This window comes from Aythya ferina, assembly GCF_964211825.1.
Source record: "Aythya ferina genome assembly, chromosome: 8".
NCBI lineage: Eukaryota > Metazoa > Chordata > Aves > Anseriformes > Anatidae > Aythya > Aythya ferina.
Genome location: NC_140304.1, coordinates 10,147,068 through 10,161,827, shown reverse-complemented (window position 1 = coordinate 10,161,827; position 14,760 = coordinate 10,147,068). Strand labels below are relative to the sequence as shown.

Sequence of the window (14,760 nt, the reverse complement as noted above, 5' to 3'; positions counted from 1 at the left end):
GCAAAGGGCAAAGCTTTTCCACAGTGTTGCAAGGCACATATTTCACAGGGGTGTATTGCTGCTCGCCCTCCTCCTCGCCTCCTCCGAGCTGTTTGTCTTGCTGCGGGATCAACCTTTATTTCCTAACAGCCCCACACACAGACACACACACGCACACACACAAAGAATAATAATAATAATAATAATAATTAAAAAAAAACACATCGGTAAGTGGTTCAGACAAGGAGGGAAAGCCAATGGGCTGGCAAACCGAAGCCGATCATCTTCTGTGCTAACTGCAAGGGGGGAAAAAAAAGAAGTAACAACATGCTGAAGTCATTACGCACGGCCGATGCGCTGCTGGCGCCCGACCCCAGCTGAGCACCGCGCCGCAGCCCCTCGGCCCTGCCACGGCTGGCCAAAAAGGGCAGAGGGCTTCTGCGGTGGCACTCAGGGGGTGTGTTGTGGGCAGACGGTGCTCCTGTGTGTGTCTGTGTGCATGTTTCGGGAGGAAGGAGCTGTGGCTGCGTCCCAACACACTCAGCGTGCCCCCCCTACCCCAGCTGGGCTGGCGCTGTGGGGGTGATGCTGCCTGCGAACACAGGCAGAGCCACTCAGCGGGCTGGTAGCAGTGAGAAACATTAAATATCACCCAAAATTTAAAAAAAATAAGCACAGGGAGGTAAAGAAATACAATCTTTAGTGATGGTTACGCTGCACTAATCCACCACCTTCAGGCCAAGCCCCAGCTTTTTGCCACCCCGCAGGGTGCACGCAGGTGAGGCTGCGCACCCGGGCACCCCGCTCGGTGGGCACAAACCCACTGCGGGGTGACCCCGGCAGCAGGACGCTGTTTGAGCAGCTCCACGGGTGGCTGGGCTGCACGGAGCCCTCGGGGCACGCCTGGTGGCCGTGCAGCTCGTTCTGCTTGTAGTGCCTTGGCTGCCCCAGGCAGCAGCCCCCTGTTTCCCCGGTGAGGGAGGCTGCGTGGGGAAGGGTTTGGGGCAGGTGATGAAACCAAAAAAAAAACCACCAATTTTGGGCAGTGCATAAGCAGCAAGGACGGCCAGTGCCCCCTTTGCCAGTGCGGGGCTCCAGCTGCTGATGCCGGACACCAGGACTGTGGCAACCTATCACCCACGCCTCGGGCACGGGGCATCACTTGTGTGGGTCCCCCAGGCCTGTCCCCAGCTGGCAGAGCTCTGCAGTCCCTGGGTTAGGACAGGACGCGGCCGCGTGGCAGGGTGAGGCACAGGAATGGGCTCTCAGCTGCCCTCGCTGTGCCCGGAGCCCCAGGGACCTGCCGGCGTCGTCAGGCAGGGTGTAGGGGCCGTGCAGGGGCTACTGCAGGGACTTGACGATTGCCCTGAGGGCGTGGGGCGTCTCTGAGACGGAGGGGGACGAGCTGTAGAAGGTGTTGGTGTGATTCCTGCGCTGCTCGCGGAGGTAGGGAGGGACGGACGAGCTTTTGATGTGGAGGATCCTGGTGTCCATCACCTCGCAGTCGATCTGCATCATCACTTCGTAGTCCTGCCCGTTGATCACGTTCTCTGCAAAAAAAAAAAAAAAAGGAGAAGTCAGAGTCAGCCGTGCAACCTCGTGACACAAGGGCATCACAAAGCAGAGCTTTCCGGACACTTTTCTGGGTTGGACTGGCTTCGGCTGGAGGCAGAGGCAGAGCTGGAGCAAGGCGGGGGGGATGGGAACCCTTTTGTAGGGTCACACGTGGAGATCTACTGTGCACAGCACAGCCCCGGCCTGCTGCTGACACTCCAAAGGCCCAGCCCACGCTTAGCATCTGCACTCACGTGTAGAAAATAATGTTACATCTTTTCTTTTCCACTTCTTCATCTGCACTTAATCACGAATGGCATTTGCAGTGTCTAACATTTATTCCTGCAGAGTTGTTCTTGAGCTACTAAAGCACACAGCTGGTTAAAGACAGGGCAGAGCTCAGAAAGCTGAGTGTTTTCACTTTCTTTTACTGGCTTAAGAATCCTGTAACCCTCCTGATACTGAGGATCTAGAGGAATTTATTATTTTTAGAAGTGAAAAACGTGAACTCTCAAAAGAATTAACTGTGCCTCATTAACGGGCTGAGCTGGCTGCTGTGCTCGCATGACACCGCGGTGCTGCTGACCGGGAAGCCATGACCAAGCAGCCCACGATGGGCACAACCATGGAGACGTGCCTTTGGGAAAAATGTTTGAGAGAAAGAGCTGAGAAGGAGACAGTGATGGTTTCCTCTGCCCTGAGAGCTCAGCTGGTGGCAAGACACAGAAGCCACAAGCTGCAAGCACTCAATGAATGTGGCAGGGCGATGGCAGCGAGGAGCCGAGGCTGCCCAGGAGCCCGTCTCCCTGGGAGAAGCCCAGAGATGTTTCCAGGAGGGGAAGGGAGCTCGGCTTGCAGAGGTTTGTGCATGGCCTCAGGCTGGGCACGTCTGCTGCTGCAGAAGCTGCTGGGCTTGCAGGCGGAGGCCCAGCAGTGCACATGGCCAGCATCTGCTGCCCGGCCGGGAAGGTGGGAGACGATCCTTGCACAGACAGCGAGCCCAGGAATGCGAGAGCCGAGATCAGGTTTCCAGGCACGACCAATCCTCGCTTTCCCGAGTGAGAACTGCTGACTGCCATCGGCAGGGTTTTCTTTCTGTGCTGAGGAGGATGGAGGATCACCTAATGGAAAGCGTATGGACTGCAGGAATGCAATATACATTGCTAATTTTTACTGTTTTCCTGGATTAGCTCTGATTCTGGATGACAGCTGACAACCGCGGCCGGACCCTCTTGCACCCTGCGCCACCTGCAGAAGCCATTAGATGGAATATGTCTGGTGCAGTAATGAAAAGCAGGAGCAGACCCTTGCGAAGGGGGCTGGGAAATCAAAGCTCCCACCTGCAGGAATGCACCGCAGACAGCTCGACGTGCCACCGAGCCACTGGGGCCAGGAGCAGCCGTGCTGGGCACCGACGGCCGTGGCTGTGCTGTGGAAGCTTGTCCACAGCGTTCGGAGCCCTGTGTGGGGCTCTGTCTGAGGCCAGTCCCTCTGTGTCACCCTGTCTCTTGCCCTTTGGTTGCCAGCAGACAGCTCGGGGGATGCAGAGGGGCTGGGATGGTGCTGCGCAGTGGGGAGCAGGAGGAAAGGCTGAGGGAGCCGGAGAGCCCGGCCTTTGGGCTGGGGACAGCTAGCAGGAACAGATCCGCTCCCTGAAAACACAGCTCCTCAGCTCTCCTGCTGTGGAGGCGATGGCTGAAAAGGAGCCCGGCCCTGAGAGAAAATTTGCTCCAAAGCCACAAGTGGGTGAGGTGGGCTGGGCGGGCAGCCAGGGTGAGGAAAACCCCTCGGGAAGCTCCCCGAGGCAGTAAGGGGACCCTGCATTCGCCTGCAGCGGCCAGCCCCGTGGGTTACCACCAGGCTCCCTGGCACTGCACAAGCCGGAATAATAACACCCCAGAGAGCAGCGACGTGAGCGAGGGAGCCGTGCTCTGTGTGGGTGGCAGCCGAGAGCATGGGAACGGGCTCCTCCAGCCTCCCGCTGCCCTGGCTTTGACAAAAGCTCCCCCTGTGACAAAATCCAGCCCCAAAATGTGTGTGAATGGGCACGGGAAGGGCAGAGCTCCTCCACATCTGGGTGCTGAAGGCTGGCACTGCTCCGATACTCGCTGAGCAGAGGGCAGGCAGCTCAGAAACAATTCCTCATGGCTCTGGCCTGAGCTCGAGCCCACGGCATTGTTTCATGGTCTGGATGAGGACTGGAGAGCGTACTTACAGGGTTTCTGGAAGATGCTACGCTGGAGAGCTTTCAAGCACCTTGGAGGACTGGATTAGGCTACAGCTTCACTAAAAGAGAGGGGCCGTCCAAAATCCTCAGGATGCGTTTCAGCAAAGGCGAGAGCGAAGCACAACGCTCGGGAGGACTCAGAACATGAGTACGAAGGGGGCCGGGCAGGAGCACTGCAGAAGAAGTTGGAGGGCCGCAGAGGCTCGCTGGGTGCAGGCCAGCAGCACAACAGGCCTCGAAATCATCAGCTCCAGTGCGAGAAAAACAGCCTTACCCTTGCCCAGGTTTCTAACGTGGCACCCATCGAACCTCCTGCGGGGAGCTGGGGTCGGTGCTGGGAGGACTGACCCGGCTGCAGGCCAGCACTGCCCCTGTGTGCCCCGCGGGGCTGCTCGCACGGAGCCACTTCTGACGGCTCTCGCGTTACCTACGAGTGGTGTTCTGTGGGATTACACAAGTGAAAAGGGAACGGCTGTCCCGGAGAGGTGTCGGGGTTTATAAATAGGTTTATTGCTCCTCCGTGAAGCCCAGGACGTACAGCCTTTCGCACTGCGCGGCGTCAGAACAAAGCTCCCAGTTGGGCTTCAGACGCTCCCCTTTGCAGGCCAAGAGTGCCGGTTATTAATTGCGAACAGCTCTCAGGCCGTGCTTCGTGGAGGCTGTTTCAAAATACGAGCAAGGTAGCTGTGCCAAGCACTGCAGTTCCCTGCCTGCACCTTCCCGGAGAGGCGTGCTGGCCTGGGCTGGACCCAGCCCCCAGCGCTGAGCCGGGGCCGGGCAGCACAGCGCCAAGCCCCCAGCGCTGCTCTCCAGGGCTCGCCGCGGCTCCTCCGACAAGCAAACAGGCTGCGAGTGCCAGCTGATGAAAGACGAAGTCAGCAGCCCAAAGTAAAAATGTCCAGCAAACAAAGCCGAGGGTTATAGCTACTGCTACCAATTACTGGAGAAGGTGGAAGTTTGTCTTAACCTTTGGAGCACCGGATTTTCAAAAGGCGTGTGAGAAAGGGCAAGAGGACAGAGTCCTCCTTCTCCCTGAGGGGAGCTTTTCAGTCAGCCCCAGGACCCACACAACTCCTTTATTTGATGCCAAATGCCATGGAAGCCTCTCTCCATAAGGTATCACACAACCACCAACTCTTTTAAAGGCACCTTTGCTGCACACACGCTCCCACCCTTTGTGTTTTCCACGTTTCCTTCTAACAAGAGGGCTCGCTTTGCCACATCAGATTCCCCACAGGGTCCGTGTCGGTGTTAATTTGCGCCTCCAGCCCCTTCAGCGGTCCCATCTATCACACCAGCAGGAACCCAGCCAGCCTTCACACAGCCATCAGAGGTGTTGGTGGTTGCTTTGCGCTAGCTGTGCGACGCTGACAACGATGAAGTTTGGCTTGAAGAATGATTTAGCACCAAACCACCAAAACAATTCACACTGCAACCTGTCCCGGCCCGACACAGAGATTATTTTAGGGCAGCGCAGAGCTGAGAAAGCAGAAGAGAAGGGCACCAGCTGCGTGCAGCTCCGGGGCTGGGCTGCTGAAGCGCTTCAGCTGTCCCCAAACAATCTTCAGGGGGCTTTCTCCGCCCTGTCACTGCTGCGACCTTCCATCCCCTCCATGGAGCGGTGCCGACTGTCCGCCACATCTGGACAACGTTTCCGTCTGAAGGCTTGGTGTGCACTACCAAATAAGTATCGAAATGCAGCAGCGTTGCTGTAAAAGCTACCAGGACTAAAAATACACTCATTGCAACAACGCAGCAGGGTTTCTAAAATATTTACAGATTTGCTTGTTACACGGGATTACTTGAGGCAAGGGAGAAAGTTAGATTGTGACCCAAGTCATTTTTTTTTTTTTTCTTAAATCAACTTTCTGCCTCCAACTATTTCCAAGCAAACCAGTCGCAATAGCTTTGTCTCTGTGGACCCAGCTGCCCCCAGACCCTGGGGTGGGTTAGATGAGATCCTGGGTGTTTCTGCTCTGCAGGTCTTCCCACGGAAACCCCTCCCAGCTGGTCTCCTACCTCCCCTTCACACCTTTCATGCTGCAGCATCACTGCCACCTCTGCAAGAGGATGCTGGGCATGGCCAGAGAGGGCCCAGTTTGGGTAAACTGGGCTTGCCGTTGGTTTGGCAGGGAGCCGAGGGCCTCTCAAGAAGAGATGAGAATCAGTGGTGCTGATCCTCGCAGGCACAGCATTTAAAGCTCCCTCAGGTAGAGCATTTCTTGGCAATACAGAGACACTGGTGACAGCACTGGCTGTGGGCATGCTTCTTGCTGGCAGGATGGCCAGATCTGAAACCCAGCCCGCTTAGGCAATGCTAACTGCAAAGAAGGAGGGAAAAGGGAAAAAAAAAAAAGACAGAAGAAAACAAAGGCAAGGCACAGAGGAGTTTTCCTTCACAGAAAGCTCTCTTGGGAGCACAAGAAAGGAAAGAGGCTGGGGAGAGCAACTCTGCTCGGCAGAACCATCCCATGGCTGCTCGGGAGGCACCACGTGTAAACAAATCTGCAGAGTCTGCAAAACCAGACAGACCCACGCACAAGACAAATAGCTGTACACAGCAGAGTAGCCTAAAAAGGAATTCCTCTGCAGGCTTTGTTCACAAACAAGGGCTGGGAGCTTGTTGGGGGCAGCAAGCAGGGGGCTGCTCCGAGCACAGCAGGATGGGACCAAGAGGCATGGGCACCAAGTCAGGGCAAGTACCTGATTTTGGGGTAAAATAAAGAGCAAATTGCAGCTTCCTCGCCACCTGACCCACGGCGTTCATGGTTCTTTAGGTTCTGTTCTGGCTCTTCTCTCAGCCATCTCTTGCCGATTCAGCAGTGATAAGTTACACTGCTCTTCTTCCTTGGCTAAGCTGGAGCTTCAGGGAATGGTCCCCAGTGAGCAGGAACAGCTCGGGCAGAACCCAGCACTGTAGGTTTGGGCAGGAACACTCTTTCCATGTTTTTGTGTTGTTTTGTTGTTTTTTTTTTTTCATTTTTTTCACACCTGCTGAAACGAGTCCCACTCTCTTCTGAGACCTTCCACCCTCTGAGGAGCCGCGCTGCAGTGAGGCACCCCCAGCACACGAAGCCAGGCCAGCTGCTTCCACCTTTCACTTACAGCTCTTAGGGAGACACTAACCTACACGCCAGCCTTCCCCTTCCCTCACAAAACCTCACTTTCTTTGCAGAGTGTCTGCAGAGCTACCATTTCACAAGTTTTCTCAAAAGCCAAACCTGTTATTGCACCGAGGAGGCTGCCTTATCCTCGAAATCGCTGCCGTTGAGGCCCCCAGCAGAGCACCCTTGGCTCTGCAGGAGCTCTGCTCTCCCTTCCCAGCCTCTCCAAGGTACCCACGCGTGCTCAGCTCCAACAGGTTCAGCCAACCCGTGCTAATGCGAGACCTGATTGTTAACAGTTCCTGATGCCACTTGTCACTTGCCATCCCCATGTTTGTATATCCTCAGACACAAGAATGCTTCAAGTGCTCTTTTACACCTTGGTCCTCTGCAGGCACTACAGATTCCCTGGCAGGCTTCCTCTGAAAAGTTGTTTTTGTTCTTTTTTTATGCCTTAAGCGAGTTGTTCCTCAGTATCATTTTTGGCTGGGCTTCTTACGGCTTGATGCTAAGTCTGCCAGAAATCGTGTGCTTTTCCTAATTCCCTCATTTGGTCGCAGTGTCTATTGTTCAAGAGAGCTCTTCTTACTTCTAAGAATCTACTTTAATGTATTATTTAAGCCTGCTGGATTTTCTAGGGTCCTTTTAAAGGTCCTTTTGCACTGTCTTTAATCATTCTCCAGACCACTCGCCAGCATTTTACCCTATTGTTTTCCTTTTAATATTTTCCCATTCTTACGTAGCCCTTAACCTCTGAAGTCGTACTGTAGTATCTACTTCACCATTTCAATTTGCAGGCACTTACTGATAAAATTAACTTAATTAGTCGACTTCATTTGCTTTTCCAGGAGGCAGCCATCACTTGTTCACTGACACGGACCTTTTCTGTCACCCAGTGTCATCTGTACCCTGGTGTTAAAGTGTCTCCCTGATTTAAGAGTGAAGGCTGGCGAGAGCCTGTACGCACTCCCAGTTCAAATGTCTTTACAGGTTGGATGTTATCCAGATAATGAGCTGAATTTTCCACCTGTCTCACTTGGATACATAAAATTACCTCATTTATTTAGATACTGTGATCAGCCCTTGCTTGTAGAAGCGTGTTTTTAATACCACCTCCTCGAAGCTTCTGTCTGCATGGGGCAAGCACTTTCCTCCATGGGAACTTCTCTGCTACAATAGATTTGCCAGTTAATTAAAAATAAATACGAATTGCACACGTGCTGCAGAGTGCCTCCCTGAACAATGCACACTAATAAAAATGCTAAGTCCGCTTCAAAGACTTCTGCCTTGCAGCTACATCAGCAGGAGATGTCCAGCTTTAAGACACAAGCGCTAAAACATGACTGAAATTGCAAATCTCCTTCAGGTGCTCAGGATGTATTTTTCAAACGCTTTCCTGCAGCAACGCTGACGTTGGCTCACACCAGGAGGCCAGCACCAAGTGCTAGAGGTACAGTGACTGGACAAAGTGGGCTAGGAAAGCTGCAGTGTGGAAGACTGGGACTGGGGTAAGAGAACAAGGCAGAGTCCTGCTGGCCCAGCTGGCTGCAGTCTCCTAAGAGACTGCAATCAAAACACAGAAAAAGACTGTCTTGGACTGCTGTGTTTTCACTGATCTCTAGGTTTACCCCAGTGATGTTCTCAAGACAGAACTCATAAATGTGGACCTCATCTACCAGCCCCGTTTCAGCTCTTTATGTTTTTACAGGGTGAGCTCATTACGTATAATTATGTTTCAGATCATGGCAGAAATAAAGAGCTACCAGTAACCAGGGCCGGCCTATGCATCACAAACATAAAACTGTATTTGCCACCTCTAAATTAACACGACGAGGAATTATGTAATCTTCAATTTACAACACTTGAAAATGTATTAGGGCAGATCAGCTGGACTCAGGGCTAGAGTTACGACGTGCCGCACAAACACAGCTCAAACCAGCTGAGACGGAGAGTGCAATCTCACTGATCAGGATTGAAATTTCCTTTTTTGCTTTGCAGCACAGCTCTCGGCACGGCGCTGACTGTGAAGCTTGGTGGGTGAGCGTTACCTACACGGCAGAATCAGCATCCAGCTTTAACGGGTATCTAGGAGATAGGCTCTCTGCAGCTCAGCTCCAAACTCAACCTGGCTCCTGCGGCTCCGTACCGGCAGCTCATGGCATGGGTTCCTTTTTTCTTCCACGCTGTGAATTTTATATAGCATGGCTTTTATATGGAAAAACAATCTGGTGTAGGAACTCTACGCTGGCACTTGAAATAGTAAATCTGAAGTCCAATTAATTTGTGACTCATTCTTTACCACTTCTTGGACAACATGTTCCCAAGAAAATGCCATCTGTAGCATTTATCCTGTCTGTGCAGGGAAGACCAGTCACACTGGGGCTTTAGCCAGCTATATCACACAAAACTCAAGAGATTTTCCCGTTAACGAAGGGGCAAAAAGACACAGAAGATCCTCTGAACTCATCTTCCTGTTCTTTTGAATACTTAAAAATAGGTTACTTATTTAGCAGTTTAGGTAAACAGACCATTATGAAAAGTCACAGGGGAATAAGCCTTTATGATTTCATTTCTTGATCGTTTCCTGTCTAACTAACTAAACATGAACTCAAATGACACGGATTCCTTTTCTTCTGCATGCAGAATATTTGAATGATTTCTGTCATACTTCTTTGACTAATTTAATCTTCTCCTTCCTGTCAAGGACAACGCGCATTAGCAGAAAAGTGGTGGGGACTGCAAAATCTCTCAAAGAACAAAACTTAGCAAAAACTCGTGTTTCAAGCTGAATCTAGGCAGTGATCAGTTTTATGTTCATGGAAACAGGGAAGATGAGGGGGGTTATTCTGCTCTGGCAAACAGCAATTGCACATCACTTTGAAAAGAGAAAAGCAGTGAGAACAGCAACATCTGACAATCTGACTAAAAGCTGTGGTTAGAGTTCCTTGACAAAGCCTGTCCTGCCAAGCTTTCGGCCCTGACCTCTGGAGCAGAATTTCAGATGAGCTCAAGGGGTGAAGCACATCTGTGACACCAGCAAACCGCCGCTACTACAGCAGGACCACGGTAACCCAACACGCTGCTTGCCTGACTGCACACCAGCACAGCAGACTCTCCACGTCGCAGTCCAGGCACCAAAATCAGCTGCTGCAGAGAGTCCTAGCCAAGAGCGAGCTTCGGCTTGTGTTTGTCCTGGTCTGGCTTCACCAAACTCCTTGTGCTCCTCAAATGGACAAATTTTGAAAATGGCCTGTAGACTTACAGCATGGAGACATGTTCAGATACACTATTCTATATCCTGACTGAGAAGCCTTGCTGCTTTATAGGATTCTCAGTGACCTTCTGAAAAAAACGCTAGCAGTCACCCTACCTTCGTCTCATAGATTGTAATCCTACCTGCACAACTTCCAGACCCTCTTCCCATACACTATAGCTTATAAGGCTATGCTGATTTCTCAGTGCTTTCTGCTAAATCCAGCCATAAATGCAGATTCAGCAAGGGAAAGCTCTCTGCAGATCATGCTTGTGCAGCCCAGAGGTGAGCCCTCTCTCTGTACCTACTAGCCTGGCACGAGCTTCCCAGTCTGGGGCCAAGCACAGCAACCATGAGAGGGAGCCACAGGGATTAACATCTGGCTGCTAAGCACGAAGAAGGAACTGACAACACCTAGAGACAGAAGGCTACCTGAACTGTGAAGCAGCAAAGGAAAGTCAGCCACCCGTAAATGTATTGTTTTAGACCTTCCTCGCTCAGTGACTGGGAATTCTGCTCCTTCTCCTGCAAGAGGGAAATGACATCTTTTGTTTGCTTGACCCTGAAGGCAGAGGAAGTTGGAGACTATTTTTTTTAACTCCGAGACATGAGAACTTATAGAACATTGCCATTTCCCAACTCGATTTTGTTTTTTATCTTCCTTCTCAGCCTGTGTGGGTTCTGTTTGCCTTATGGATTTTTCACAGAGTTTGCTACCAGCCTTGGACATCTGCAAGGGGCTGTTGCACGTGGCTGTCAGTTGAAAGAGCGTCCTTTGTAGCTGCGTGCAAATATCCGTGCTACTTGATGGCAGCAAACCCTCTGGTTTTGATCAAAAAGCCTTCCCACTGTATTTGTTATTAGCCATTTTAATTGAAACGTGGATTATTTCAGAGCACTTTTGAAGTCTGTTACATCAGTAGGGTGAGAATTGCTGGAAAGGAAGGCCGAGGGAAATAGCTGCGAGCAGGAGCTGGCCAACGCAACCGAGCATATGGACTTTGCAAAGCTCTCCATTCCGCTCGGTAGATTTTTACCTCTAAGAGCCTCTTTGGCTGTTGTGCTTCATCACAAAAAGCAGCTCTTAGGCTAACTCCATCCAGGAACACACACATTACAGAAGATCAGGCACACAAACAAGTATAACAAAGGCAGGCTGAAGACAAGTCCCATTGTGTGACATCAGACCTCGGACCTATCCAGAATATCTGCAGAAAATTCAAAAAACTCTGCTCATGGCTGTCAGTTCTCAGAAAATAAGGTGAGGAACTTGTCTGCTGGCTGGACATGTACTTGCTTATTGCTAGGCAACTGATAAACTCCCCTGCTTTCAACAGCCTTGCTGTTAATGCTCTCCTCGCAGCAGCTCTCTCTTGGATCGACAGATACTCAGGGCTCAGTAACCAACTCTGGTAACTTATTCCACGTACCAGCAGCTGAACTGATCCCCATGAATCAGCCTCCATGTAAACAACCGCTGGCCCTGACTTCTACACTCATGTATTGGGAGCAAGGGGAAGGGGAGAGACTAATGCCAAAGGACACGTTGACATAGTACAGGATATCCAGGGGGTTCTAGGAAGAGGATGTGCAGCCTTCACCTCCAGACCACGAAGGATCCCAAATCTGCACGATGTGAAGACCGTACATTAGCCCTTACGTGAAATCAACAGGAAATCTGCAGCTTAGTACTCAGCTGGTTGGTTTCCACGTGGTAAATGGCCTGATGCTGGCACTAACAACACTTGTGTTTGTAACTAGCAGAAAGTCCAAGGCACTAGCTCTGCTTCTTCCAACATCTGCAACACCAGCGTTTGCCTGGGGAAAAATACATTAACCAAAGTGTCTTCTTCAGCTGAATTCTGACTGCTGTCTCCTACAAGGAGTGGCTGTACAGATGTTCTCTCTTTTGCACGCTGCATGGAGAGGACTACTGGTAGTGTGCGCTGCGCTGCAGAGCTGCGGACGTCCTGCAGAGACAAAAGGCCCATGCTTGGGGTCGGAAGAGTGGCTCAGCTGTGCTGCTCTCTATAGGTTATTTTGATCCAAAGACCCATGTTATAACCCACTGCATTTTTTACAGCAGTTAAATAAATACAAGACTAATGGCAAATGTTTTCAGTTAAACTTCAAGCAAGGCACCGCCTATATGTCAATTTGGAACTGGTGTAATGAGCCAACACGACTCTGAATTACAATAAAAGCAAATTTAGGAATGAAATCTACTGGAGACTTAACTGGTCTCAAGTGCATAGTTAGATTTCTAAAATAATAGCTGCAATCCAGCATAACAAACATGACTTGCTCAAAAACAAAAGCTGAAGTTTAACTGTAAATTGCAGTTGGCTTTCATTCCCATGAGAAACTGTCAGATATTTCTTCTTGGAATAACTTCTCAGCAAAGTCATACCAGTGGTACTCCCAGAACCACGCACGGTGGGACTAGGGCTACACAACTCTGCTTTTTTTCCCTCCAGGCTTATCACGCCCGGGTTACTTACGTCCCATCAGAAAGATTGTTTTTGACTACTACTTGTGTCCAGAAATGCTGGGGCTTCGTCGTTGGGCAGAGGGAGGTCAAGACGTGGGCTCAGCTGGCTGCAGGGACCGAGGGGAGAGTTGGGCTGAGTGACAGCAGCCAGCAGGGAAGTGGGACAAGGGTAAAGCACAATGAGAGCAGCTGGGGAGGCAGCAACGCAGAAGCTGATAGCAAGCACTGGCTGTGAATTGCAGGAGTGGCCTGGTGAGCATGGAAGGGAGGCTGGAACAGGGTGGGGAGAAACCAGTCGGTGAGAGAGGAGGGATTAACATGCACCAACACAGTTGTTGTCTACTAAAAAAAAAAAAAAAAAAAGAAAAAGAAAAAGAAAAGCAACACCTTAATACTTAAATATATTTCAGAGTTAACACACTTTCAGGCACCGGCACACACGCCCTCAGTGGAGGCTGTGCTGGCTACTGGTGCTCGCAGAGAGGCATTGGGCAATTCAGGCTGAACGAGAGACGGAGCACATAGGGTGTATTTAAAAGGCAACGGCCACCTTTAACCACATAAAACTCTGAATCGTTTTTACCAAGTTTTTGCCTTGAAAATAAATAACTGTTATTGCTTTGTACAATATTCTCTTAAATATTCCAGCTACAACTTCCATTGTACTGAACACGCACACACACACGCCTACTAGGAAGTTTTCTTTCGAGATCTGCCATCAGCTGAAAAGCACTAGTGCTGCTGGACTTACATCAAGTTTTCCCCCGAGAAGAATTATGAAAAACTTTTCGAACTACAAACCAAATTCTGTTTTGTACACGGGTGAAAAAGAGTCAAACAAACCTTGCAGAGCTATGTCACTAACCTCCACGTCGAGTCACACAAGACAGTGAGTGACAACTCGTTTCATTTCCCGGTCTCTGCCTGCACTTGTTCTCTCCCCATTGCTGCTGCTGGGAACTGCTCAGTGAGCTCAAGAGTCTCCAGCAGAGCTCAGAGGGCACTCAAGAGATCAAAGCACAAGCAGAAAAGGATGACAGCCCTGCCGGTAAAAGACCGTCCAAGTTGTTCAAAACGTCCTCTAACGAACTGTAAAGCTGTTTCATGTTTGTAAAGTGTCAGGGGTAAATGTTAGTACTCAGATAAAATTAAGATCCTGTCGAAGAAATCACGTGAAGTAGCTGTGAAAAAGATTCAAAGCAAAGGCCATTCTACTTGTACTCCCTTCAGCTCCTCTGCCAGTGGCAGTGAAAAGGGTTTCCCTTCTTCCACAAAGACCTGTCTGAGGCATGAGGAAAAGCAGGAGATCTTTCACTCAAAGCTTTGACAGTTCCACGCAGGGAGACCCAGCCTTTTCCAGCAGCCAATTCTCTGCAGGTGGACAAAGAATTAAGGTGGGCTTAAAAGCAGAGCAGACAGCTTGGAGAAAAGCTTCGCTGTCAGCAAACTTCCAGATGCCTCTTCAGGACACACTCAGTCCCCGCGGAGGACAGGGTGGAGGAGCAATGTTCTCAAAGGAGAGGAACAGGTTCGTCTCCAGGCAGAAGTTTTTAGGGAATAGTCTCCTAACAGCAATCTACTAATTATCACATTAAACATTATGCCAAGGTACCCACTGCCTCTTATGTATCTTGTAATTTTCTTCCTAACACCTGGTTGAGTGTCACAGAGGAAGCAGTGTTTGATGCCATTGTTCACGTAATTGCTGTCCTCGTGTCTGATCCATTTCAATACCTCTACCAAGTCCCAGGACATTTTTTATTTCCTGGATTATACCGATGTTCTGAAGAAAAATCCCAAAAAACTCCAGTAACTGTAATTTCACAATGTTTCATTCTTAATAAAGGGTACGATTTATCACCGGACTCTGATGTGCATTTTCCAAATTATATTTACTCCAATAATTGAACAGCTATCCCACTTCAGACTCAATAACATTTTAAGAATAAATACTTTGTAAATTAGAAATAGGGTTTATTCTCCAAGTGATAAAGTTCACATTTGCATGTGATAATTCAGCTCAGCCAGAAAAGGATTTTTGTAACAGACATGAAAAGGGAGTTTCAGACTGAGGAATGCCAAAAATAATTCTGATACATCTAATAAAAATTTCCCTAAGACAGCCGGTTATATATTATCACTCTAGACTTAC

General features: G+C 50.2%; 1 protein-coding gene across 2 annotated transcripts in view; it reads right to left on the bottom strand.

The window, feature by feature from the left end:
* Positions 1–662: 662 nt before the first annotated feature.
* Positions 663–14,760, bottom strand: part of ATF6 (activating transcription factor 6) — a 72,796-nt gene continuing 58,698 nt past the window's right edge. For both annotated transcript variants that reach the window (XM_084528184.1, XM_084528185.1), the window contains exon 16: positions 663–1,529. In XM_084528184.1, coding sequence (XP_084384310.1) covers positions 1,321–1,529 — 209 coding nt within the window. In that variant the 3' untranslated portion in view covers positions 663–1,320. The remainder of the gene's footprint in view (positions 1,530–14,760) is intronic.